A 27,984-nucleotide genomic window follows, 5' to 3' on the forward strand; every position below is an offset into this window, starting at 1 on the left:
CCAATTTTTGAATTAAATATTGATAGTCCCAATCTCATTGAAATTAAATTTAGTACAACAGCAATAAAAACCAAGTTTTCAAGGACATTCCCAAAAAAGGGCATTTCCTTTGTTTTAACAGAATGTCCAATGTTTTCATACACTCTTTTTTTGGGAACGTTATTAAGAGCATCAATAAAGGAAGGTCGAATGCTCCAATAATGATGATACTTGAGAATAGAAAACGGAGTATGAAAAAATTTTATTTGAGAATTCTTTCTAATGAAATATGAAAATTTGTTTGTATATTTATTACTTTTCAAGACAAAATCGATCTTCGTATAATTCTGAAACGTGATACCTTGCTTATATTTTGTTTGATATAAGCTATATTTCATAACAAGAAATTAATTATTTTCTATAGAAATATATTCTACGGGTGAAGTTGCGGGTAAAAACTGGTACTCAATATAAATATAAAAGTAAGAAAGGTATTTTTTTTATATCATTTATTGTCACATTTTTTGGTTCAGTTTTCTTTTATTTACAACATAAAATACAAAAGGTACACAAAATAATATTAAATTACAAATAAGAACACAACATTTTTACTTTCTTATAGAATTTACCAAACAGAACTGCTAGAGCCTAAATTTGACCAACCGCTATTTCCTAAATTTGACCATCCACTTCCTCCATGTGTTGAGTAACTTAAACCGCTTGTTGATAATCCGCTTAAATCTAAGCTGCTGCTACCTAAACTGCCAACAGTTGACAAACTGCTGCCACCAAGATTTGAATAACTTAATCCACTTAAACCAGATGACAATCCGGTGGAGCTCAATGAAGATAATCCACCGAGGTTACTGTATGAGAGACTAGATGAAGCAACATTAGATACAGATCCAACTGATCCAGTAGAAGCTTTGTTAACGTAATACACTTTAGCATCTTTCAATGGAACATAGTAGTATTTTTCACTTTGAACTGATGGTACTTGGTATGTAATGTGAGCTGTGGCTGGTTCTTGTGAGACAACGTTTTTCTTGACATATTGATATGTTGTGACTGGTACAGCATCTACGACAGTTTTCACTACGGGTTTTGTGTAATGGACAGTTTGAACATTTGTGGTAGTTGATGGGGCTGTGTAAACTGGTGGTTGTAGGTATGTGGTGGATGGAATTGGTACTCCATATGATGTGGCTAATGGTCCTGTTGATACTGCTGATGGAGCTGTATACAAAGGATCACCTGGCAGACGTGATGCAATGGCACATCCAACCAAAGCAATGATTACCTGTAAAAATTACAAATATAAAACGATAAATACAAATATGCCATAGTCAAATAATGCAAAACGATCAGAAAAAAAGTTAGTTTGGTTGTTTCTTGATACCAATAGTACAATATTCTAAAAGTTCCAAACTATTGGAGGCAAGTCGGAGGTATATAGCCTTTAAAAGGGATTTTGCTTATATTTTCTTCATATACATACTTAAGTGGAAGAATTTAGCAAACAGAAATAGTCATTTTCCTTGTAGGAATCGATTTGTTTAGGAAATTTGGCAATTTTTTATATTTATATGGAACTTAACTTTATTAGAGATGGCTTAAACTATACATTATTTCGGAATAATTAAAAGAATCCTCGCTTTTCCCAAGACCTTTTGATATCACTTGTGTGAACTAATTTTATTGTGTTTCTTCCAGTAACCAACCCCCTTTGCTGGACTATCTCACTTATCCACCCATGCATAACACTCGAAAATTTGTTTCTTTTAATTAGGAAACCAATTATTTTGGTTTTTAAACCGAAATCGTCCAGTAAAGCGGTGCAGAAGAACTTTTGGTTACAACTTTTAGTCTGTTGTTCCTGGCATTGTCAGCAGAGATGTATTCTCAAAAGTAAGTGTTTCACTAATTTATCGGAAGGTAAAACCTTTGTTTATTCTACTACAAGTTACAAGTTAAATTTACAACATTTAAAAAACCCCCGACAAATACGGCAAATTTATACTTTAAATCAGCATCTAGTCGGTCTAAATTTGGACTATTTTTGATTATATTTTTTCCAATAAATCGATTAGAAATTAGATTCAAATCCCGTTTTAAAATAATTTAGAGACTTTTTTCATATATCTGATATCTCTGAATACATAAACTTCAGAGTAGGTAACAGATAAAAATATTGTTTAAAAACTAAAAAAATTTTAAAAAGTCTGGAGTCTAAAAATTTAAATAAAAAAATGTACTTACAAATAACTTTCCAAACATTGTTAACACACACTCTATAACAAGTGATCAGCTCAAGGAAGTAGTAACGGAGAAATGACAATCCAAAAATGATGAGAAGTTCTATTTATATAAGGAAAATTTTTGACAAAGAATGTTGTTTAATATGTAATAAATTTAAAACCCGGATACTGATTGGTTGTCATCTAAAACGCTTATTATTTGTGTATATTATGATGATACTTACTACAAGAGTATTATATTATTTGCTAATTCAAAATATGAAAATATTTAGATACCGAAAAATCCCATTTACTTCTTTTACAAAAAAAATAGTGATAATAGGATGAAATCTTGAAATATAATTTATGTTAAATACCTTTAATAATAAGTCAATATCTATTTTAAGTAAAAGTGCTTTACTATAATTTAAACAAAAAAATATGTTTTAAACACCAAGTATTTAAAAATTTTAGTTTTAATAAGAAGCTATATTTACAGTAGCTTCATTTTTTATTTTTTGTAAAACTTAAGTAGGTATGCAAGGATTGGATAATACTAGGGATTTCAATAGAACTTTATAAATATATTTTTTGATTAACAAAGTTTCCAAAAAACACAAAAAAAATCCTAGGTCACCGAGCTTTTTATTATCATTTTATCGTTCAAAGTTGGCTGAAAAAATGATGAATCATATAGCTTATGCTTTTCAATTGGATATTTCCTTAACAAAAAATCTTGAGAGTGAAAAACTATCTGAAATATTTAGACAATCTTGTAGTTTATAATAATACCATAAAAATATAAGGTGTTGATATAAACACAAAATTTTAATTTAATTGCAAAAATTTGGATCTTCGAAAAAAAAAATTTCGATAGTTCGAAACTTTTAATAGTTTTAATAATTTAATTATTAAAACTATTAAAAGTTTCCAAAAGAGTGGGACAGCAAAATAAATTTTTTTTTATAACTTATTTTTGAGATATATGTGTAAATTATTAAACACCTTGCAAACTTAATTATGCAAATATACTTGATTTGAACATTTTACTGCCATTTTTTAATTATTAAGTAATAATATTTTTTCTTTTGTAATTTATATTCAATAAAAAAAAAATTTTTGGATCTCATTAATTATTAGATAAGTTTGGTTGTATGTGTTAACATCTGTAGATTACTGGATAGCTAAATCGACGGTTTCATGTCGACTTAGTTATATTTCTAATTTTTCTAATAATATCTTTAGCTGACGAAGGGCAGTAAGGATTTTTTTTTTTAATGATTTTAGAGACAGGTATAGGGCATAGTTTATGTTAATAGAACCTCGATTCAGGATTTTTGGGAGAACCAAGAAATTTTTCACAAACGTTCCTTAAATGGCGTAAGTATGCACTTTGAAGAGATTTTTGGAACTATTTTCTATGAAACTTGGTGAATTTGTAAATAAAAAAAAAAAATGATAGGTAATTTTATGAGCTCTTGGCTTTCAAAAAATTCATTCTTCAAGGGGGTAAAAATATGTGATGAAAGTTTGTATGAATATATGAAAAATTGTCATTTTTTAAATACTTGTATTTTGTTAAAATTAAAGTTGCCCAGCGAAATGGGTGGTTAGCTGCTAGTTGTTTCTAAAGTATTAATCTTGATTATGTTGATTGAAGAATATTAAATTATAATCTTGGAAAATGAAACGCCCAATTCAATTTTTCGATTTCTGGTCATCGTAATATAAAAAAAAATGCAGAAAGATTTTAACTCTCGAATGGGTTGATTAATAAAATATGATTTTTTTTTCGTAAAATTGTTATAGGGTTCATTATTGAAGTTGAATGACTGCAAAAAATCCTATAAACTTATCACCTTCTTCTAATAAATAAATTAATGATTAAAATCAAAAATTATTATTAATTATATTCAACATAAAATATGACAACCTTTTTTGAATATTAATTACTCAAAATTCATAAGTTATAAAAATATTACACCTCCAAAACCAGTTTTATTTTGAAGATTCATCTGTTCAACTTCAATCAAGGATGTGTCGGAATTAGTATCATTTATAACGATTCTTATTTATATTTGTTCTTAATAAACCGTTAGAATAAAAAAAGTCTTGAAACAAGGGTCACTTGGATCTCTATTAACCACGATAAATTCGATGAGATTGTGGGATGGAATGAAATACTTCTGCCTTAAAAGATCTAAAACGACCTTGCAAAATTAAAAGTAAAGAAAGTAAATCACAAAAAAATTTAAACAAATTATTTTTTTATGAAACATAGATTTAAGTGTCATTATTTGTCATTAGATTGAGCAATTACGAAATATTAAAAGAGAGATAGTTCTCAAAGTGGGACTTTCTTTTACCTGTAGCGTAAGCTCTTAGCTTAGAACATTCGAAAATTTCCCTTTTCGACTAAAACATCAAAGGCACCAAAAATTATTGATGTCATTAAACGGTAGCAACAGCTGCAAAACCTTTCCGATTAAAACAACCTTTTTGCGGACACTCGCCGAAATTCGATAAACTAGTTGAATTTGGATAAGTATATACTTTGTGCAGGCAAAAAATCAAAATTACCATTTTTCTAAAAAGAAACTTAGCCAAACTAATGTGCTTAGAAAGGAAAATAACATGGGGAAAAAAATTCTCAAAATACTATTTTCAAATTGTTTTTTATTTTTTTATTTGATGTAGTTCAAACTCCAGGTACTTAAAAAATACAAATTTTCTGATAAAATTTACATAAATAAAATTGTTTCCCGACTAAGAATTATCCTCTCCATCCAGGTCGGGCATATCCACCAGTATCACCACCACCATAAGATCCTGGCCATGAGCCGTAACTATTCCAATCATTAACTGATGGTAAATTTAAACTGCTTTGACCAATTGGTATACCATATTGTGTATAACTACCAGGTATGTAATTTCCATAACTGTTACTAGATCCATAACGCCATCCGCTATATGTATTTCTAAAAAGACTTTCAGCTGTATCCAAATCACCCCCGTTTGTTAATGGTGAAATAAATTGACTTAATTTTGATGGTGAATTAACATTTAATAAGGTATCCGGTTGTCCATTTGGAATGAAAAGTGATTTTGAAAGTACTATTAATGATGAAAGAATAAAAAATACTAATTCCTGTAAAAAAAAAATCAAATTTTAATTTTATTAAAACTTTGCAAGTATTCGTTATACGATTAAAATATTGGGAGATAATTCCTAAAATTTTTAATATAAAAAAGGGTATAAAAAGTCGTGCTCATATTTTCCCCTAATTAGGTGCATCTTTTATTTTGTGGGTACTTTATTTTATTACAATGTCTTAAAAATCGGTAAAATTCATGATATTTCAATACTAAAAAGAAGAAAGATTTTCAACCCTCCATTCCTTTTGGAAAGGGAATCTCCAAATATCGAATTCAATCAATGGCACCACTGCTTTAATAACATCGATCTACCTAGTAAACATGTTAAACTTAGGGTGATTTGAACTAACTCTAAAGGTGATTGCTTAAGGTACAAAAGTATTAAGAAAAAAAATATATTTGTGGACATTCCCAAAACCTTTCAAATAGTATGATCAAACTAAATAAAAAGAAGATTTATAACGTAAACCTGCCCTCTGCACATTGACCTTCGATACAGTGTATAAGTTTATATTTTGATGGAAAATATGACTAAAAATGAACTATTATTTACGTAAATTGGGAAGAAAATGAATGGGAAAACCAAAGGTTACAAAAATTACAAAGTGAAACAATGTATTATCTTGACTGTATATTGTGATCTTCCTAATTTTATAAATAAATAAAAAATTTTTAAAAACTTAAAACTATAATTTTTTGTAATGTGTTATATGATTGAAGCTAAAGGACGCGATAATTCAGTAAGGTTTGAATTTTGAAGTTTCTGCAAAGAAATTTTGCCCAATCGATCAATTGATTAATTAAAATTAATTTCTTGGTAAAAAATTGAAATCAACTCTAGTCCGTTATCAAAGTATCTAATACTCCTAATACTCCAAAGTACCTATTTCGAATTTGATTCGTACTTATAATTTTGCTTAAAAGTGCTAAAAGCCAAAATTATAAATGAAATATTTAAATTTTTTTAGTTTTTTACTAAGAAAATTATTCTAATTAATACAAGCCCAAATCTGCCTATTAGTACAAGCATAGGGGTTTCCAAAACCAAACAAGGTTAACTTTGTGGAAACATATACCTACTGTTTAACGAGTGAAATCATACAAAAAATTTACATCTGAAGTGAAAGTGGAACATAAATATTTTGGACCTTTTCTGTTCACATAAAATTCTATTGCAAATATTTCCGAAAAATTTTAATTCATTGTCTCATTGTTTACAATTGAATTATCTACTTCTGGAGAACGCAATTGACCCGACTTCCATTCTAAGAATTTCCACTTTTTTACGTCAAGAATTATGCTAGTTAACACAAATGCGAATTTGTCTATTATTTATAATTTTACTACATTATTCAACTTTGCAAAATTTTACATAAAAAACTTTCAGAAAAATGTGCTTAATTTTTAAGATAAACAAATTACTACAAATTAGAAAGAAAAGCTAAAAATATTTATTTACCTTCATGGTATTGTTTTGAATATTGAAACAATGATGAAATTTGATTATTTACCGTTAGATATTGAGAACGAAAACAGAGAACAAACTAAAACAGGTAACCCTTTAAACTAACTCGAAATGGAAGATGCAATGAATATTTATTTATATAGGTCTTATATATACAAGAAGTAATACAGAACACTACAAAACTTATGGGCCCAATTAATTTTATTATATCTTACAAGTGAAACGAGAATTGTTCGAAATAGTAAATCTCTTTTCTGGGTATCAAGATAAATAAAGATAGAAGGAGTTAGGCAACAGGTAACTTGGCAAGAACAGGCAGTTCGAAACCTTCTATACGTATCCATTAGTGGATCAGTAGATTACGAAACGAAAAGAGTTCAAGAAAAAAGAAGAAATCAATCTTCGCCCTTGTGGAAATAAATCTGTTCTGGAACTTAGAATATTTAGTTTGAAATTCAGAAAAAGAATATTTGAAGTAAAACTATCTCTGAGAAAGTCTGGCAATATCAAAAAAATTATTAATCAATTATTTAATGGCAGAAACTGGTAATAGATTGAGACTCTTTCGGAAGAAATATTCTGAGTTCTCCTAGAAGATTTTTTCAGAATTAATCAGAGATCATAAATATTCTGAGTTCCAGAACAGATTTATTTCCACAAGGGCGTTCTAACAAATTCTCAGTTAAGATCCTAGTTCTACAAAAATAAATTAGATCATTGACTGAAGGTAATTTGTTTAAACTAACGGCAGGTACATATCCTGACGCAGAAAATTCTTAGTTTCCAAATTTAATGTAGGCTTGCCGAAAGTGAGGTGAAATAGAGAAAGCGAGGCAATGGGTAGGGAGAGTAGTCCAAAAAAACTAAATTTTACGAGAACTTGACTTATCATTTTGGGACATACTGTATGCATTACACAATATTTGTATTATACATACACAAAATTTAATTATTCAAGTAAACATACACCGGACAATAACGAATTCAAGGGAATTATAATAACAATTTATTAACCATGTTCGTTTAAATCATTAAACTCTTTAAATAAACTAGAATTTAATTTAACTTCATTTTTATAAATTTAAATATATTGATCAAAATAACGTATTTCGAATGGAATATATTTCAATGAAACAAATTGGAATATTTCAATTTTGTTTACTTCCCGGCGCCAACACCATCAAAAATTATTCCTGCAAGTCCCGCAACATTGTGAAAATTATTAAAATTAAATATAATAATCAAAATTGGTTATAACAACATGTGAACTATAGAGACCATTATAAACAGTTAACTCTGTTATTTGCAATTTCACTTTCTAAGATAAATTTGCTAAATTTTCAAAATTTTATACTATGAAAAATATGAAAAATACTATGGAACTATGAAAAATACTGCATAAGAGTGTTCCCGACGACAATTTACTTATCTGCAGATCATGATCATCTAATAGTCATGACCTAAAACCTTTTGCTGCAGATAAGCCAGTTTTTCTTTTCCATTTGCCTCATGGGAGGAAGGTAAACGTTACTGTTTTACACGGAAATTACGGCCCCCTTTGTTCTCTTCATGCTACACCAATGAATATTAACTAAGATTAAATTATTTAATAACATCTAAACTTTATTAGAGGAAATCAATATTTATTATATGTATCATAAAATGTTTATAGAAATGCAGCAAAACAAAATTTTATGAATACCTTTAAGTAAAAACATTCCAAACTTTGAAATTCTACATTATTTTAACTTTTTTTTTTTCTAACGTTTAAAAAGATAAAATAATTCTTTGAAAATAACGGACAAACACATTGAATGCAATGATCTGCCCCACCACAAATTGTCAAAACATTCATGAACAATTATTTTGATGCCTCGATTATCTGGCATAACTAAAACATTTCCCCTCATTCATAATTTGGAACATCCTAACCAACTTGATTTTACTGACTTTTACTTAGAAATTTTACTGTATAGCAAAGAGGCAAATAAAGAACAAATTTAGGAAGGTCAATCTCAATTTAAGAGTAACTGGTTGGGTGGTGAATTGTGAAATATATATAATTTTATAGGATGTATTGTTAAAAGTATATCCAAATGAATTTTGGTTCGGCTAAAAATATGTATTTTAAAAACTTTTCTTTTTCATAATAAAAAATCGTTGTATCATGACATGTTTCACATTACCCATGCATTATCAAACTAAGATACATATAGATAACTATATAGCATTGATCTGCGCTTCCACCAATATCAATAAAACTAAAATGAAGTGATAATTAAATAAAGGCTAAACATAACTACTCCAAGGATGTTGGAGTAGTTATTTCTTCTTCTTTCAGGCTATGTTTGCCTTAGCCTTTATGTAGATCCCGAATTTAGAATATGATTTTAAACTCCTACCTCCAGTCCCGACAAATTTCAAAATTCTTTCAAAGCAAATTGTGTTATATTTTGAAACTTTTAGGTATTCAAGTTTTTTTGTGAACAAAACATCTTAGAAATTGACGGCAACTGTTTCACAAAATGTGAAACAGTGTAAACAGTGACATTTACGAAAAAATGTTTCAAACAAAAGTTGTTCATTTTTTTTACAAGGAATATTTTTTATATTTAAAATTTTGTTCTATATTTATTGGTTTAGAAAATGAAGCCTACGGACCCAAAACCCGATTGACCTATGTTGCTCATTTACGAACTAAGCCTCACTTTGTATGTTCTGAGCACGCTATAAAAACTTCAGCTTGATATCTCTTTTGGTTTTTGAGTTATCATGTTGACAGACAATCGGAAATGGACTCTTTAGGTGATAGTATGAACACCTAAACCAAAATTTTTTTCGTAGCAACTTTATTTTTAAGCGTTAGAAACTTGGGATTAAACTTAGTATACCTTGATATAGGTATATTACACATATACTGGGTATAAAAACTTAACATTCAAATTTACACCTACAAAAACTTTGGTTCCTAACTTCAATATCTTAGCTACTAAATAAAGCACAATTTATTCACTTTGATACGTTGAATTGTTTTTTTTTTTTTTTTTATTATTCAAATTTAAAAAAATATTACTCTTATTGAAAACCCTATAGGAAAATATTGTATGACACAAATGCATTGATATTTTTTATGCATCTGGCATAAAAATAGGCCCTCTACCAAATATAAGTATACATATTTTTATAGACATTTCAACCTTGATATACCTTTTCAAAGGTTCAATGTTCTAATCAATTGAAACCAGATTCTTATATTTAAGAATATATCTATTTTATTCAGAGGGGAAGTCATACTCATATAATGCAGGAATTATTATTATACTTACATTTATTATGAATATCCAATGCCCGATGTGATTTTCTCTCTCCATAGCCAGAGCTATCTTTAATCTATTGAGGAGGCTTGAGCACTTTAAGCTCGCAAAGCCCCTTTGCTATAAAAATCGGTGGGAACCTTTTCTTGGTCGAGTCAATTTTCAATCCACGAAGAGCCCTTGAACCGCTATTTAATAAATTTTATATACTTATTAAAAACGGAAAAACTAGTTTAATTATTTACAATCATAGCTAGCCCAAAAATATAATTATGCTAAAAGCAGAATAATCAGGGTTTAAATTTTTCAAGAAACAAAAATTAATAATTTTACAATCACCGTATCAAAAATTCTATAAATCGTAAGGCTCAAATTTTTTTTCAATTTAAGAGGAAAAAGCATATGGGAACTTCAAAGTTTGTTTTCGAGTTTATAATTTTGCTAAATATAAGTTATTTTAAACAGAATTAAAAGATCAAATTTTTTTCAAGGTAACCTCTCTAAAATATCCCGGGTATAGTTGAAAATATTCTTTTATACAGGGTGTTCAGGAGGAATATTAAATAATTTAGGTAGGTACAATAAGTTTCTCAAACGACGTGATTGGATTGTCGATTATTCAAAGCGTTTCCACTAAATTATATTATGCATGTGTATGAATATTAACGGTTTCTATGACATCCATTTATATCCTGATAGGAAAGTTTTCTAACTTTCCCTGAAAACAGAAACAAAAATTTTGGATATCCTTCTATTTCATTTCAATAAATGCAATGCACATTTCTGTGAGCAAATTTTTTATTTCAACATAGTTAATTAAGTTAAGTAGCCTTACAATCTAGAAGCATGATACGTCATTCAACAATCACCATTGTAGGTACAATTGATTTTTGTGGAAATGGATAGGTACAATTGGTTTTTGTGGAAAACTCACTGTTTAGTAATAAGTTTTTCCGTCTTGATTTTTGGATGACAAAGTTATTAAGAGGTTACTTTCGCCACCAATATTAATTAAAAAAATTTTATCTATCGTAAAAAAACTGAAAATTAGTTTTTCGAAATATTCAAGTTTCTGTTTTTGCAATAAATAATAAACTGAAAAAAGTACTCGTAGAAAAATTTGTTCTTAAAGCATCAAGTATATATGTTGATTTAAGACAATAGCTTTAATTTTTATTAAGTCAAATACTTATTTTATTGAATTGAGGAGGTCTTTCCGACGCCAATGTCAATATAAAAAAAAATGGACACTTTACTTCTAGCCAGTGAAAGGGCTACCTTAATGATTTCATCACAGTTTAGAAACATAAGCAAATCTGATTCGACAAAGCGAGTGCATTCAATCATACCGTAGCCAGTTTTACTAATTACATGAATAATTTAATGTTAATTAATTATATGTTAATTTTATGTTAATTAATTTTTGCTGTTTAAAAACTACCACACGTGAGCCCCTTTGTAACATCGAACCTCTAGGCACATGTCTAGTTTGCCTCAGGGATAATACGCCTCTTGTATGTGGATACATATGCTTGTTGGTCTATCGCGTCGTTCATTCTTTTGTCAATAATTGATACTCGATAATATTTATAACCGAAAAAAGAGAGCGATCAATTTTTTATCAAGAAGCTGTAAGAAAAGGGCTTTAGAGAGAGAAGAACGTTGAAAATATTCATCATTAGCAAAGTTGTAGAAAATAAAATTATTGGAATCTACAATTAAGACTGTATTGTCATTTTATTTTTCCTGTATATGAAACAATTATTTCGTTTTATTTTCTATGAAGACAAAAACAAAAATTTACTAGTGAATATTTTCTGTCAAAGGTTTCAGATTAATTAAAACAATTTTATTCGCTGTTTAATATAATAAAATTTATTGCTAATTAATTATACAAAAATATAAAATACTATTGGCTCAAACGTGTCCATTTTTCACTTACAAGCCATAACCATTTCGCTGTAACATCGTCTTTAGCTTGTGGAGCAACTTCTTTTTCAGCAACATCGCTGAAAACAAAACATAATAATAAAAATTTAGATTAATCTATACAAATTAAAACACAATAAGCTTTCCTTCTATTGAACTTTCAAGCGTTCCTATTTTATAATATCCAATTACAGAATATTGTGAGAAAAGTGAAAAAAATTTAACAGGTGTTAGAGTAAACCAAATTAGAAAAAAAGAGTATATACGATTAATGGGATTGGAAATTATTGTTTAAATGCAATTTTTACTTCATACCAACTTACCTAAAGTATTTGCCAGTAACTTTTTCTAAAGACGGATCTAGTGCAGCATACAGAGTTGTTTGTGCCCCCTGAATTGGAGTTTTGAAAAGTAACCAGGAAAAAGGTTTGTAGAAAAATGCTACCAATGAATTTTTTAACATATCAATATGGCGTATAAGTTCTGTATCAACAACGCCGGGATGAACTGCGTTTACAGTTACACCTGTTCCTGAAAATAGAGATAGTATTTCTAATTACATATCAACACGGTATTTATCTATCTCCCCTTTCTGAATCTCCCCTTTACTCTAATTTCCACCATAAAGTGGGGTTATATGTCTCTATATTCTTATAGAATACGAACATTAAAGATATTTCTCAAAAAATGCCAAATTCTAAACAGATTGGAGATAAACCTTGATTGCACTTAAGTCAAATAAATTTTTTCACCTTAAATATATCTTTGACAAGTAGCCTGGCTTATATTTAGAGAAGAAAGGGGAAAGAATCATATTTTTACCAGCGTACTTTTAACATATACGATGCTTACCTTCTAATCGTTTTGCCAATTCCATTGTAAACAGAATATTCGCCAATTTGCTTTGATTGTACGCTTGTCCTGGATCATAACTTTTATCGCTATTTAAATCTTCTATGTTAATTTTACCAGACACATGGGCTCGACTTGATAGGTTTACAATACGGCTTGGAGATGATTTCTATACAACATAACTATTAAAATACTAAAGTATCTCACCCCGAAAGTATCTTGTGAAACAGTTGCTATGTTCTTTTTATCATCGAAATGTCGAATTGACGCCAAATTATACCCAATATACTAAAAATATAGATAACGCATACTACGACTTCAAGTTAAGGCCAATTCGACACTTTAACGGAATTCAAAGAGCACAGCTCATGAATGAAAATTACCTTTAACGTGTCAAGTAATAAGTTCGTTAATAGAAAATGTCCTAAATGATTGACACCTAATTGCAATTCAAAACCTTCTGTGGTCTGTAATTTTGGACAACGCATCACTCCAGCATTATTTATTAAAATATCTAAACGATTATGCTCAGTATTAAATCGTTTTACAAATTCATGAATAGACTTAATGGATGCTAAATCACATGGTCTGCAATAAACGTACTTATTTTTGCTTTCAAGTACAATTTCTTTACGAGCCTGCAATTATATGAACTTTATTTTTAACAAAATCATATCTTGTTCTTTCCAATTGAAATAATATACTTGCTTCTTCACATTTTTCCATATCGCGGCATGCCATCACAATTTTACCACCTCTCTTTGCTAACTCACGGGCAGTTTCTTTTCCGATACCAGTGTTTGCACCAGTAATAATAACCACTTTATCATCAATACGATTTTTATTTTCATATCTTGGGCCGCCCATATAATCTCTAAAATTTATATTTGCATTTAGCTAAATTTTTATAGAATTAAAAAAATTTCTGGATTTGAATAACAGCAAAATATGTAGATGCTAGGCCATGACTATTTTTTATAATCGTAAAAATTTCTGCCAATTTCGGATAATTTCTTTTTTCCGAACTGAATTGGAACTGAAACGAACTGATTCGTTTTTGTTTCGGGCAAAATATAAAAAACTAATGTAATGAAATCAATGACAAATATCAGGTCGAAACAAAAATTAAATACAAATTTATAGCACGAAGACACATCTAAAATTAAGGGCCCTAAATAAAATATAAATGCGTTACCTACTTTATTATGAATGATATTCCTATAGCAGTCCCAACCGCACTTGCCGCTACAATCGATTTGTGAGGTTTCCACATTTTTGCGTTTTTGGATAATATAAGTATAAGCGTATATTATTTGGGTGGAATTCGATATTATCTGAAAAACGCAAATTATATTATTTGGATAATATAAGTATAAGCGTATATTATTTGGGTGAAATTCGATATTATCTGAAAAACGCAAATTATTTAAATAACAAGGGCAAAGTTATCATTCTTTTTATGCGATAAATTTATATAGACCTAAAGCCGATTGTAAGTATACTTTTAACAAGACACAAGCCGTGCAAGATTTTTTACAAAACTTGTAAACTTGTATTCTTGGGTACAAACAAAACTTTTTGTGAGTATTGTTTCACCCATAGGTTAATGGTTTTATCAAGATCTAAATAGAGCCAACTGTGGCAGCCCTACATGATCTTTTTGAGTAAATGGTTTTTATTTTATCAGTTTATTCCCCATTAAAACATCATTTGATAAGTGAAAAATTAACATTTAAAAAAATTATATTCAAATAATAATGCCCCATGAGCGCAGCTAAATGAATCGAATCATTGATAAAAACTGATATTATTTGTAGCCAAACTTTCAACTAGTTTTTAAAATGAAATCTTATTTACTTCTGAATTTCATATTTAATCAACTTTTTGGAATAAAATTAGAAATGAAAGATATTTGGCATACCTACCTACATTAAAAGTATTTGAAAACAAATTCGTACGATAAATTCAAAAATGTGATTTTGACATCTATTGTTAACCTTACTTTAATTACCATAGCATAGGATGTCTTTTTAATTTCAGAATTTTACCGGGGGCGGTCGGATTTTAACACTCAAATCTATACTATGAAAATTAATAATTACAGAAAGAACATTAATTCTATTCCGATAATCTTTTTTTTAACCAGGGAAGTTTTCGTTAAGAACATTAATTTCATAGATATCGGACAAATTAGGGCTATCACTTTGCTTAATGGTTAATATAATTTTACACTTTATTTATATATTATTGGGAAATAACGCTAAAGTTGTGTAATTTTTGCTATTTGAAACCTATTTCAGTTAATGTAATTTGTGGCGGAGAGACAATAATATAATCCATAAATTTTATGAAGGACTTCGAAAGAGTATTGCATATACTAACTTTTAGTCAATAGACCTTTTCATTTAAAAAAGTGATTACCTTTTGTTTCGGACAGTTTGTTATCTCTGTCCAACTTATTACTGTCCTGTCTGTACGAAACAATAATGAATCGTAATTGAAATGAAAAGGTCTATTTTAGTCTAGGATTAGTAAAAAATGTTGATTAATTTCTAGTTTCATAATTAAAAATTGTTTTAAGAACTTACATATAGAAAATTTATAGAAGGTTCACCGTTAAGGACAAATACAATATGTTGATTGGCTTTTAAGAAAAAAAATTGCAAAATCATATTTTGGTCGCCATTAATATGGAATTCGTTTATTCATGTATAAAATAAATATTACAAATTAAAAAAATTCAGTGAGATAGTACTGCTGTACTTAATAAATAATTAGTATTAAAATTTATAAGTTGTAAATCTTGTCGAATTGAAATATCTTGTTGGATATTATCAAACCATCGGGATACGTTTAGATATTGAGCCTTTTCGTATGGATTTAAATTTTTCTAAAAAAAAATATTTCGTTCATGATATATTATAATTATTCTTTGTATGCAGAACAAAGCTAGTGCCATGGCAGCAAACTTAGTGGCTCCATTATATATTTTTCTGTAGTTAAAAAGAATAAAAAGTTAGATTTTTAATTTATAGAAAAAGTGGTCACGCTTTTATACATCGTGTAATATACTGAATAAACATAGAGATATAACTTTGCGTTGGCGTTAGATCTGTTCTGCATTTAAAAAAAATTCATTACCATAACACTATTTAATGCGTAATATAGAATAATATCCCCGATTGTTAATCGTGTGCTGACAATATATGTTCTGGCTTCGAGTATTATATTTAATTCCTTAAACAAAAAATTGAGAAATAAGATCTGTTCATTTTACGAAGCTTACTATTATTTACCGGAAGAATATTTTTAATCAATGAAACATTTTGCTTTAACGTTGTATTACTGTAATCTATCCATTGCTCTATTTCCAAGTATTCAATTGGATTTTCATACTTGTATAAAGTATTCGTTTGCCTTAAAGCCGATAGAATAATACTCACTAAGCCAACGATACTTTCTGTTCCTGATGTTTGTACCACAGTCTGAAACATGTTAGTTAATTACTTATCTGGAATGTTAACATATGCATATGTATATGTATAAATACATTATTTTTATTTAAAGATAATTTTCCAATTGGAACTTTCAATAGTTTTAGCACTTTCTTTGCGTATTCCAATTCTGCAGCCATTGTAATCAAATTTAAAGCTCTGCAATTGAAATATAATTTATGGTTATGTTTTGAAGTTTAAGGTTATGTTTTATTATTTAAAGTTTTGGTTGCGTTCACGTTGAACATTATTTTGGGTGGCATCAACTTTTGTTAAAACTGAACTGCCTCCTCCACATTAATCCATCTTTATCAGCTAATTCTTTCTTAACTTAAATCATGGCTAAATCTCAGGCCATGAAACCTTTTCCAAAAGCAAAACAGCTTCAGATAAGATTCAAAACCATACTTTTTAATCTTATCCTGGATTTCTGAATCTGATCCTGGATGGCAATTACATATAATTTATTTGTTAGGTATAATCATTAATTTAGCTGCTTTTATATTTTTTCATGTGCCGGATGAACCGAAATTTCAACCGTTTCTTGATCGAAACCAAAACTGCAGCCGAAAACTTTTGGTCAATGATTTTCTAGTTTAAAATTTAAACTTTGGTTGGACACTATTTTCTAATGGTAAACACACAGGAAAATTTTCAAAAGTAATTTAGTTCTTTGTATGATATTTATAACAATCAATTTACTTATTTACCTCTACCAATTACGCATTGATAACTATGTTCGAATAACTTATTGATTGATTTAAATTCATAAAATTGTGCATGAAATATTGAAATCATAATAACCTAAACATGAAAAAAATTTTGAACAGACGTATTTCTACTACCATGTAGTCATCATCAGTAAGAATTAGCTAGTCGTGATTACTCTTATTATGAATGTTACTCTTTGTTATTATTATGAATGTTACAAAAAACTGATATAGGAAATTGGGGCAAAAATCGAAATTTATTTCGAAATATCCTAGAGTTCTCATTTATTATCTTTGATAATATTTATATAATAATTTAGGTTTTATTATACTTATTATACAGTCAATTATTGTAATAAGTAATTTTTATCGTTTGACTACCATTATAAATTTACCAATTACAATTATGAATATATAAAGTCTTTAATAGTTTTGAATTATTAATATTCTAAGTGTACACGTCACGTATCAAATCATAATGATACAAAATACTGATTTTTATATATACCGGTGTCTTTAAAATTTTAAACGTGTTTTTATTGCTGATTAGATAAAATTTTGAGTGATAGCAGCCACATTTCATTACAATATTAGTATGTATATTACGTACTACCTGATTTTTTATTATACCTAATAGATTACTAAATAATTCTACACAAAAGTGTGGTTAAGAGAGAAATAATTGTTTACAAATACTAAAATAATATTTCCAATGAAACAAAAAATGAATTTCCAAAATTAAGTTGTATTTACTTTAAAATTACGATAACATAGAAAAAACCAAATGAATCACAACCTACGCAAAATATGGTTGAAATACCTAAAAATTGTAATTATGCATGAAAAATGAAACAATATTCACCACCTTTGATTTGTTTATTTTATAAAATTTCTTTTTTTACCTTACTCTTGTAAATATTTGCCAAAAATTATTATTTGCCTATCATCAAATCACGACTATTTATAAAGACGTGTAAAATCTCTGTTTATCTCATTATATACCATTCTTGATATTAGTTAATATTCATGTTAATTAGTTTATGATAGTTAATATTAATGAAAAAGTTCTAATTTATTAGTAGTTCTACATTTATAACTATTTTCAAAATAAGTAAGTTTTATTAAATATTGGTTTTTATTACTAACAATAAATATATTTAGAAACGGCGATACAAGGAGCCACTCTTCTTAATTTTTTAAAAAATTTTTAATTTGAATTGTGAATAATTCATGTGTTTGGACAAAAGTTTATTTACACTCAGAAACTTGCCTACAGCAAGAAGAAAAAATACTAGCTCCTTGAAAAACCAACTGAGAATTTTCATAGTTAACAGTTATAGAAAATTTTACAATGTATAAACTTCGAAGAAGATTATTTTTAATTAGAAATGAAATACTTTTCTATACAAGAAAATGAATATTTTAATTACAATAGTTCTTTGGTATTAATTTCACGTTACATGTTTATTTTTAGGTTTTCTTCTTTAAGACGACTGTAAAAGGGGCCTATGCTATACAACAAACACATATATTACGCATATGTGACTATACGTCTCGTTTTGAGCGCGACTGTCCCCGATACGCCGTCTCGGTAACCCAGAGAAAAGCTTCAGAACGTAGAATTATCCTTTTTTTCAGTAAAGCGTCTCAGCAAACGGTTTATAATTCATTTAAATATACTCTTTATAGGTCGATAAGTGTTTGTAAAACGCTACACATGTAGTAGGTTAATAGGAAAGCTACGCTTTAATGGGGTCTCCAGATTCCTAAAACTTGATCTGGTTCTGATCATATAAAATTAGTTATTTAATTGTAACACTATCATTGTCACCGTAATGTCCCGTTTTTAGTAAAATTGAAAATGGTGACAATAATAACTCCATGGAATTCTATAAAATGGTTAATAATCAATCAATACTACAGTCATATATACGCTTATTTTGTCATTTTCTGACCCCTAAACTACTACTACCTATGCAAAAAATTAAGTCGATCCTTGCTCTATGAAAAATTAAAACAAATCTATCCCACAGGAACCATACATTTTAAGGGGGTAAAAAGTAGTCTATGTGCTATTCCAGACAATAATCTATGTCTTTGTCAAATTTAATCAAAATCCGTTCGGTTATTTTTGCGTGGAAGAGTAACAAACATCCAACCATTCATTCATACATCCAAACTTTCACAATTATAATCTATATATCAGACTTATACCAGGTGATTTACGCACATATTAATTTCACTAAAATAAATCTAATTTTTATCATAACAATGTTTTTTATAATCATAAATATACTTATCTTAAACTATTGGTATTGCAATATTTTTTATCTCGAAAGTTAAAAGTTCTATTTTAAATAAAATTCAAATTATATTTAATCATCATTTAAATAAATGTATCGATTTAGTAGGGACATATTTATTTAAAAAAATTAGCAATTTATGTTCCATAATATTATAAATTGTTAATAATGAATTCAAATAATCAAATTGATTATACTTTAACTTCAGTGGATGAAAATGACAAAAAACAACGAAAACGGATTAGTATACATGGCGTTCCAATATATGCAGCAGTTTTATTATTATTATCGTTAATTGTCTTGTTAATATGGGCAGTTGTTATGGATCGAAAACTGCCAACACAAATTAAAATTGCTGAAGAGGTATGTGTTATTTCATGTACGAATGCTGTATTTAATAATGGTTGCATGCATAATTGATCTATTGTCAGAAGTAGCAAATTTAACAAATTCAAACTACGAAAAATTATCACGATTTCTTGAACATTATAGACAATATTATTACATAAGTGACATTCATGATGTTTGGAATGTTTAGATTAAAGAAAATACTTTATTGATTATTTTATGGGTGATAATACAATTAAATTTATAAAAAATTGGGAAAAATTGCTACCGCTTTGTGACGAGGATTGAAAGGCCGAGAAAAATTTCCCCTTATTTTTTTTTTTTATTATAAGCCATGTTAGTTGCCGCGTGTAACGCGACGGTAAGCAACTATGGCTTCTGTTCGGTTGCTGGAACCAAACGCGTTTGTCAGTAGGGCTGCTTTTAGTCAATCTAACAAAATTAAATACGTATTTTTCTTAGCATAATTATAATTTCTAACTTAAAATAGAGATTCCTATTAAAGAAAAAAAAACTAACTCGTTTTTAGTTATGCTAAACAGGCTGATTAGCCTTGTTTGGCATAAAATAGCATCTGCTCTTTCTGTTATTTTGGCACCCTCATACATTATTTAACAAATGCTAAATTAACAGAATATGCGGACGATTTTTTATAATGAGCATTAAACCGCCTATTTTTACTGCACAAACCCGTTTTCAGAATTTTATGTTAAATAATTTAATAATTTCATTGGGGTAGATGAAAATAGATAATCTCATTTATTCTGTTGATTATTATAATGCAAGGGACTAACTTTTGATCGAAATTAAATTTCATAACGAATAAATTATCTAATCTTTAGCATGTTAGACTTTGAGAAAATCCATTTTGATGTGATGTATTAAAATATTTTTGTAAAAAAAAATCAAGGGCTTTCCTAATCAGTTTTGATAACCAAAATTATATAAGTACCGATAATTGTATGATAATACAATTTTTTATTAACTTATAAATAAATTATGAATGAATCATTGGTAATAAGTAATTAAACACAAAAAATAAATAATTCCAAAAAAGTGATTAATAAGCTATTTTAGATTCAACGAAAACGATGGTGCTTATTAAAAAACGATGCGATGTAGTAATTACAATGTAATTCTTTGTGGCTCATGATTGTTACGTTCCTTTTAAAATGATGAATTTAACTATATAAGACTTACTTACAGCTTGAGTCCTACATTGGATCGATTTTTAATCAGCAACATCGTTTTCACTGGGTCTAAATTAGCGCATTAATCACATTTTTTCATTAAAATTTTTTATTTGTGAGATTTCTCCTTATAATACTGTGATATGTAGCGACTTTATTTACAATTATTACGATCGAATGATTCATTCATAATTTTAAAGTTTGCTTATACACCCATAAAAAAATTGTTTTATCATGCAATTATAGGTACCTATATAATTTTATTAACAATTAATACCTTTATAATTTTATTTATTCATTAAAACCTATATAACTTTGTTAATGAATTAACACTTTCTTGATATACACAGATTTTTCGTTGCAATGAATGTTATTTTCGTTATTTTTAAAAACAATCTAACGTGTGGTTCTGGAGATATTGATCTCGCAGAGCTCAAATAATACCTACTTTATACGAATATAAATTCGTTTCAAAACATATTCCAAAAATCCAAAAAATTGTTCTCATAGAAAAATGTTTTCCGCGGGCTAGTCCAAAAAAAAAAAAAAATATTTAAAATATATAAATATCAAAAATCATATCTATTAATATTATTTCCTTAGGAATTTTTTTTGTCTTTTCGAATTCTACGTGCTTTGAAACACAATAAACCCACGATTTTGTAGAGAAAATGGTTAACTTTTTTTCTGGCTCATTTACAATACCTCTCTTCTATTATCACAACAATTAAAATCGGAAGCTAATATATTAAAAAAATTCGCGACCCTCTGTACTGGCCTTTCTTGAAAGAATTTTAAAATCTTTATTTCACGAAACCTCACGAGTGTAATTAAATTTTTTTTTCCACATAATCTTTTACATAACAAAGAGGGGGTGGAGGGGATTCTTTTGAAATAGTTTTTTAAGATTTTATAAAATTTCTAATTGTTTTATTTTATTATTTTCTAAAGAAAGACTACCCGAATCATTTTATTGGAGAAAGATCACAACAACATTTAAAACAGCTAACGGATATTGGCCCACGAGTGGTGGGTAGCTATGAAAATGAAGAATTAGCTGTTAAATTTCTACAACAAGAAATAGGATTTATAAAGCAATTGGCTCATCCAAATCATGAAATTGAAGTTGATACTCAAGTGGTATCTGGTTCATATTATTTAGCATTCAAACCGTATGGTGTAACAAATGTGTACTCCAATGTTCAAAATGTGGTTGTACGCTTGAGCCCAAAAGGAAAAAATGTTAATAGTAGTTTGTTGTTGAATAGTCATTTTGATTCTGTGCCAACAAGTCCAGGTAAAATAAAATTATTTTTAAACAATCTAGCGATCTGGTGCGGCTTCGTAAGCTATTAATTAGGATTTACTATTCATATAAACCCATCGGGTCGGTGGCAATGCTCTTTCTTAAAGTAATCAAAGGAACCACGCGTAAAATTAATTCCCAGAAAAAAATTAAGAACAATATTTGAGGAGTGCCATTTTTTAGGTGCAACCGATGCTGGAATTAGTATCACAACTATGTTAGAAGTTTTACGAGTGCTCTCAAGTTCATCGCAAACTTTACAACACAATGTAATATTTTTATTTAATGGAGCTGAAGAGAATCCTCTTCAAGCATCTCATGGTTTTATCACACAACATAAATGGGCACCAGAAGTACGTGCTTTTATAAATATGGAAGGTGTTGGTGGGGGTGGTAAAGAAGTTGTTTTTCAAGCAGGGCCTGGACATCCTTGGATGTTACGATATTACTCATCGGTAGCACCACATCCACGTGCACAGGTTGTTGCTGAAGAATTATTTCAGAGTAATGTGATACCAAGTGATACTGATTTTCGTATTTTTAGAGATTTTGGACATGTTCCAGGTAATTTGATAAATAATTTTAAAATAAACAACGTGTAACTTATAAAGATATAGAGAAATTTTAAATTTTGCGTCTTTAGATTATTTTGTAATTGTTTCAAAGAATTATACCAAAAACTTACAATTAATTACAACTGAAATCGATTGTAAACGCATGCGTCATATAATCCATAATTGACATTATTCAGCCAGCAAGACGACACACAACTTAAAAAACCAAAAATGATAATAATAAGACGTAGATGTTATGAATAGAACTTTTCATTTCAATTACGATTTATTATTGTTTCGTACAGGCAGTAATAAGTTGGAAAGAGATACAAGATATTTGTTATTCATTTTATCACATAAGTTTTTTAACAAACTATCCGAAACAAAACGTAATCACTTTTTAAAATGAAAAGGTCTATGGTAAAGACAATAAAGAATACAATCTCATATCAGGATTGCTATGGAAAATACGATGTAATAAAAACACGAAGATTAAAAATAAATGGTATCACATAATCTATTATGTAACACGAACACTAAAGAAAAAAAGTGTCTCTAAAAAACACGTCTTCATAAAACACGAACATTAAAAAAAGTAGCAATTTAGGCTCTTTTCAACCTACTTGGGGCTAATTTTCTGGCAACCCTGTCTCATAAAGGTCTCATATGGCTGTTTAGCGCTCGTATAGCGGAGGGTATGGTCCGAACTGAACTGTATGTATAATTATAATATGTAGTTGCTGAAGAAGTTTCAATAACGAGACGTAACGTCTTACTGGATCAAATATATATTATGATTTGACATTCCTAGGTCAACTTTCCTGTGATTCAATATGTTTATATATATTAATCTTTAAATTTTCTCTATATCTCTAAGTAACTATACAATTTTCTATTGGACTTATATGTTTAAAGTTTTTTTTTCACTTCTAGGCGTTGATGTTGCATTTGTCAAACGTGGTTACGTTTACCATACAAAATATGATAATTTTGAAAACGTTGAAAATGGATCATATCAACACATTGGTGATAATATTTTAGCTTTAACAAGAGCTATAGCAAATTCTGATGAGTTAAAGGATCCTCAACAACACGATTCTGGTCATTTAGTATTTTATGACTTCTTTGGATTAACTCTAATTATTTACAGCTATATATGTGGAATAATATTAAATTTATTTATTGTTATATTAAGCTTATATACTTGTTTCGCTTATATTCGCGGTATAACTAAAGGTAATATATGGCAATTCAAGCATTTATTTATCAGGTGACGGGTTGAAAAGTATTTTTTTTAAATCTGATTTATTAAAATATAATTGAATCAGAAATTTCCAATTAATTTATGCTTTTTTCCGATATTAATTTTTTTTTTTTTTTTTGAATTTTTAAAAACTGCGATCCCCATAAAATATAAGTTTCAGATAAAATTGCCCTCAAACAATTGGGTTTGTCTATGGGTGCACAATTCGCTGGTTGGATTGTTGGTATTTTGTTATGTATTTTAATTGGATTATTTTTGGACACAATTAACCAAGCAATGTCATGGTACTCACGACCATGGTTAGTTATTCCATTATTCAGTTTACCAACATTAATCGGATGCTCAGCGTTTTTGTTACTGTTAGGTGAACGCAATAAAAAAGAGGTGCTTATTTTTTGTTTAACTATTTTGTAGCAAAATTTAGAAGTTTCACAAATACATTATTTTACAGAACGTTATAGGACTAAATGTTCAAGTTCACATACATATCTTGGCAACTATTTCGCTTTGGAATATTGTTTTATTTATTGGAACATGTGCAGGAATAAGAGCTACACATCTTATAACATTTACTTTAATATTTCCAAACATAGCACTCTTGTTTATAAGTCACACAAAAATACGACAATCAGGTTAGTCTTGAATACTTTTTTATTACACTTCCTATATTTAATTGATATCAGTTGATCTTATTAATCGGCGATTCAAACGCATTTCGGATTTGTCATACGATAACTATAGAAACTTTGAAAAAGTCTTAGGAACTCTGAATTTCTCAACGATTTTAGACTGCCTAATTGAGAGTTATGCAGACTTATTCAGCCTGACCCAGACAGTGCAAAAACGTTTAGAAATTCAGAGCTCCTAAGACTTTTTCAGAGTTTCTAAGATTTTTCAAGACTTATCCTTTCTTCGAATATTTTTTCCACATAGAACTAATTGGCATTTATCCGTTTCAGTTCATTCTTGGTTGTACCTGTACCTTTTCTGTATACTTATACCAGTGGTTTATAATATATATGAATCTTTAACATTGGTTGAATTCTTCATACCAATATCTGGAAGAGTAGGAGCAAATCAAGTTGTTGATATTAAAATTGGTGTTATAACAGCAGCTGCAACAATTCTCGTTACATCTTTAATTGTAAGAATATTTGAATATTTTCTTTTACTCGAAATAACCATTCGCGTTATAAAAAAAAATTTAATTTAAATTGGATGGATGACTATAATAACTAATTTGAAAGTTAAATTAAAAATTGTCACTTTTTAAGTATCTCTTTGTTTAATTGGGAGTTTTAAACATTCATTTTTTACGTAGTAGTAGTATATATATTATAAAACATGGTCTTATAAGATTGAAATTTCTAACAAACCGACCATGGGTCATGTACATAAGTTTTTCAAATGTGTAATTTCTGATTCATGTAAAAAAAGTTAGGAACCTATAATGAAAATTGACTTTAATCTTACGTCTTGTTTTTAATATTCCAGGTACCATTAATCTGTGCAGTGCATTCGGGAACAAAATTATTAATCGGATTATTGTCGTTGAATTTAGTAATCATATTTGCTGTATGGGTATCTCCTCTTGGGTTTCCATACGATGTAGCTCCAGAACATCAAATGCCTGAACGATATTGGGTCTATGTAAGTAATTTTATTATTAGTCTTATTCAAAATTGTGATTAAATCAAACAAAAAAATTTCCCTTAGCATACCGAGCGTGTTAGGCATGATGAACGTGGAAAAGCAATTGAAGAAGATGCTGGATATTTCATATTAAATATGGATAGAAATTCACCACAAATGATTACTGATTATGTTGAGGAATTTCAGCTTAAATCAGTATCTGTCGGTTCTTTTTGTGATAAATGGTTATTCTGTGGTGTACCAGTTTCCAATCCACGAATGAATTCAGTAGTGTAAGTATTTCATTTATTTATAGCTTACTAAGCTTTTTTGTTATTTACGCCTCTTTCAGCTTAAGTTTACGTCTGCTTTCAAATGACCCAGTATGTATTATTTTATGTTTTTTATTATTTGTAAAACAAACTACATAATACTGAACCATAATATCCTACAATGAAGAAATATCAAACATATTTTATCTTTCAGACAACGGTTGGGAAAAGATAAAAGATGTATCTATTAATACAATAGTTTTTTAATTAATTGGCAAAAAAAAAATACCGAATCTTAATTTAAAATGAAAGTGAAATTATTTAGTTTCGGTGGAATTTTTGGATTCTGTAAGCAGACAAATGTATTTTTAATGACCTTTTCACATTCAATATATTTAGTAACTTTGTCTAAACTAGGGATGGGCTACCAAGAAGCTTTGGGATATACTTAAACACTTAAAATATGGAATTTCTAAAATTGAATAAGGCCTAAAATGATGAGTTATTAATAAAATGAAATGAAGCATTTCAATCTTATGACGGAGTACAGATATAAAGAGAAATGCTGAAAAGATTTTCCTAAATTCATATCAAGATTGTTTTCTACTCGAGAGAATAATATTAGCAAAGGAACAATTTAAAATTCCGCGTTTTTTTCTGTAATTTACAATCGCAATCATTACTAAATTGGCTGCAAAAACTATCATTCAAACTCAGCATTAATAGTCAGACACATAAACACCACAATCTACGACATGTTTAGTCAAATTTTCAGAAATATGTTGGTTTTGGTACTTGGTCCTCTTCTTTAATATGCTTCAAATATAGCTTATAAATCAAATTGCGAAAAACAGAAAATTATTATTCTCTATTATGTGAAGGACTGGATGTCTTTTTTCTTACTTAAAACTAAAGTACCAGTAAATTGTGCAAGTCTAAAAAAATGATCTGAGACTCGGCTGAACTTCTAAATTCTATCCGGTCACGAAATTTAAACTTTTTTCCGATTAACTCATGTTGTTTTTTTTATATCTGTGCTCCTTATATCATATTTGCTAAATACTTAAATGTGCTTACCAGCAATCTATTATCCTATGCCATACATTTTTTAAAGGTAAGTATTGAATTTGAGAGTGAATTTAATTATTCTTCTTTAAGTAGTGCGACCACTTGGATTCCTACAACAGCTCCTATTTTCCATCGACAAACCAATTTAATTTTGAAAGATCAACGTTTGCTGAAAGTCAATGTTCGGAGACTCAGTTTCATCGCAAGAGGTACTGTTTTTGAACAAACATAAATACCTATTAATCTACAATTTAAATTTTTTGTCTAGGTCCTGATAGAATGGCATTATTTATATCACCTAAACCGGGATCAAAACTAATTGGTTGGAGTTTCTTAGATGAAATTCCACCTAGCGGTCCTCTATGGAATGATCGTCCTACATATTTTGTTATATATGGTCGAGGTAAAGAAACAAGAAATGATGATTGGGTATTCCATTTGGATATTGAAGTACCACAAGGCACAACTGATCCCATACTTGATATTACTTTAACGGGTCATTTAACCCACGACGATAAACTACAAACACCAGCTTATAAAATATTTTTAAGTAAATTCCCAAAATGGACACAAACAATTGCATGGATATCCAGTTATAAATCATGGGTTTTTTAAATTAACAGAATCTCTCTACTTATATTGGAGAAGGACATACAGGAGTCTTATATATGTTTCTGTTTTATTTATTATTGCTAAATGTCGGACATGACCACATAATTCAGTACAAAATAAGCAATTAAGAATTTTTTAAGAAATTTCAATTCTTACATTTGAATTATTTTCTCAATTAAGTGATCACATCTGACAATATTTAGTAATTTTAAAACAAAAAAATAAAAGTGTGTTCATTTCCAATAATACTTACCTAACTTGATATAGATAATTTGTTATATTTTGATTAAAATTATTTT

At 28.5% G+C, this 27,984-nt stretch overlaps 5 protein-coding genes across 9 annotated transcripts; 1 reads left to right on the plus strand and 4 right to left on the minus strand.

Moving 5' to 3' along the window:
* Positions 1 to 571: 571 nt before the first annotated feature.
* On the minus strand, positions 572 to 2,360 carry LOC123300328 (uncharacterized protein PB18E9.04c-like). Its single transcript, XM_044882886.1, has 2 exons — positions 2,239 to 2,360; positions 572 to 1,279 (listed from the first exon to the last, which is right to left on the minus strand). The coding sequence occupies exons 1-2, from the start codon at positions 2,254 to 2,256 to the stop codon at positions 605 to 607; spliced, it is 693 nt and encodes a 230-aa protein (XP_044738821.1). The 5' UTR covers positions 2,257 to 2,360; the 3' UTR covers positions 572 to 604.
* A 2,565-nt stretch (positions 2,361 to 4,925) lies between these two features.
* Positions 4,926 to 6,850, minus strand: LOC123300895. The gene is made up of 2 exons (XM_044883559.1): positions 6,832 to 6,850; positions 4,926 to 5,364 (listed from the first exon to the last, which is right to left on the minus strand). The coding sequence occupies exons 1-2, from the start codon at positions 6,835 to 6,837 to the stop codon at positions 4,990 to 4,992; spliced, it is 381 nt and encodes a 126-aa protein (XP_044739494.1). The 5' UTR covers positions 6,838 to 6,850; the 3' UTR covers positions 4,926 to 4,989.
* Positions 6,851 to 12,012: 5,162 nt separating this feature from the next.
* LOC123300072 (retinol dehydrogenase 13-like) lies at positions 12,013 to 15,008 on the minus strand. Its single transcript, XM_044882545.1, has 7 exons — positions 14,858 to 15,008; positions 14,132 to 14,266; positions 13,641 to 13,806; positions 13,316 to 13,570; positions 12,933 to 13,101; positions 12,404 to 12,611; positions 12,013 to 12,160 (listed from the first exon to the last, which is right to left on the minus strand). The coding sequence occupies exons 2-7, from the start codon at positions 14,203 to 14,205 to the stop codon at positions 12,061 to 12,063; spliced, it is 972 nt and encodes a 323-aa protein (XP_044738480.1). The 5' UTR covers positions 14,206 to 14,266; positions 14,858 to 15,008; the 3' UTR covers positions 12,013 to 12,060.
* Positions 15,009 to 15,615: 607 nt separating this feature from the next.
* On the minus strand, positions 15,616 to 16,613 carry LOC123299879 (eukaryotic translation elongation factor 1 epsilon-1). The gene is made up of 4 exons (XM_044882282.1): positions 16,483 to 16,613; positions 16,229 to 16,417; positions 16,074 to 16,169; positions 15,616 to 15,822 (listed from the first exon to the last, which is right to left on the minus strand). Exons 1-4 carry the CDS (start codon positions 16,564 to 16,566, stop codon positions 15,673 to 15,675), a joined length of 519 nt encoding a protein of 172 aa, XP_044738217.1. The 5' UTR covers positions 16,567 to 16,613; the 3' UTR covers positions 15,616 to 15,672.
* A 1,015-nt stretch (positions 16,614 to 17,628) lies between these two features.
* Positions 17,629 to 27,833, plus strand: LOC123299878 (endoplasmic reticulum metallopeptidase 1-like). Of its 5 annotated transcripts, none has more exons than XM_044882281.1 (12): positions 17,629 to 17,729; positions 19,648 to 19,802; positions 21,929 to 22,274; positions 22,467 to 22,847; positions 23,771 to 24,073; positions 24,256 to 24,485; positions 24,553 to 24,733; positions 25,061 to 25,245; positions 25,596 to 25,751; positions 25,818 to 26,026; positions 27,164 to 27,282; positions 27,342 to 27,832. In XM_044882281.1, coding segments are annotated over exons 1-12 (2,613 nt in total). In that variant the 5' UTR covers positions 17,629 to 17,728; the 3' UTR covers positions 27,689 to 27,832. The 5 variants fall into 5 exon arrangements, with proteins under 5 accessions (XP_044738216.1, XP_044738214.1, XP_044738211.1 ...); XM_044882279.1 differs by lacking the exon at positions 17,629 to 17,729 and adding an exon at positions 18,139 to 18,247; XM_044882276.1 differs by lacking the exon at positions 17,629 to 17,729 and having other exon boundaries at positions 19,560 to 19,802; positions 27,342 to 27,833.
* Positions 27,834 to 27,984: the final 151 nt, after the last annotated feature.

Source organism: Chrysoperla carnea, chromosome 5 (genome assembly GCF_905475395.1).
Source record: "Chrysoperla carnea chromosome 5, inChrCarn1.1, whole genome shotgun sequence".
NCBI lineage: Eukaryota > Metazoa > Arthropoda > Insecta > Neuroptera > Chrysopidae > Chrysoperla > Chrysoperla carnea.

Coding starts and splice junctions, on each gene's coding strand:
- LOC123299878 (XM_044882276.1), top strand. CDS start 19,608: ATGAATTCAAATAATCAAATTGATTATACTTTAACTTCAGTGGATGAA. Junction 19,803..21,928: donor AAATTAAAATTGCTGAAGAG/GTATGTGTTATT, acceptor TATTTTCTAAAG/AAAGACTACCCGAATCATTT. Junction 25,246..25,595: donor TTCTCGTTACATCTTTAATT/GTAAGAATATTT, acceptor TTAATATTCCAG/GTACCATTAATCTGTGCAGT.
- LOC123299879 (XM_044882282.1), bottom strand. CDS start 16,566: ATGGCTGCAGAATTGGAATACGCAAAGAAAGTGCTAAAACTATTGAAA. Junction 16,418..16,482: donor TATCTTTAAATAAAAATAAT/GTATTTATACAT, acceptor AACATGTTTCAG/ACTGTGGTACAAACATCAGG. Junction 15,823..16,073: donor ACGCATTAAATAGTGTTATG/GTAATGAATTTT, acceptor ATTTTTTTTTAG/AAAAATTTAAATCCATACGA.
- LOC123300072 (XM_044882545.1), bottom strand. CDS start 14,205: ATGTGGAAACCTCACAAATCGATTGTAGCGGCAAGTGCGGTTGGGACT. Junction 13,571..13,640: donor ATATGGAAAAATGTGAAGAA/GCAAGTATATTA, acceptor ATATAATTGCAG/GCTCGTAAAGAAATTGTACT. Junction 12,161..12,403: donor GTTACTGGCAAATACTTTAG/GTAAGTTGGTAT, acceptor TTTTGTTTTCAG/CGATGTTGCTGAAAAAGAAG.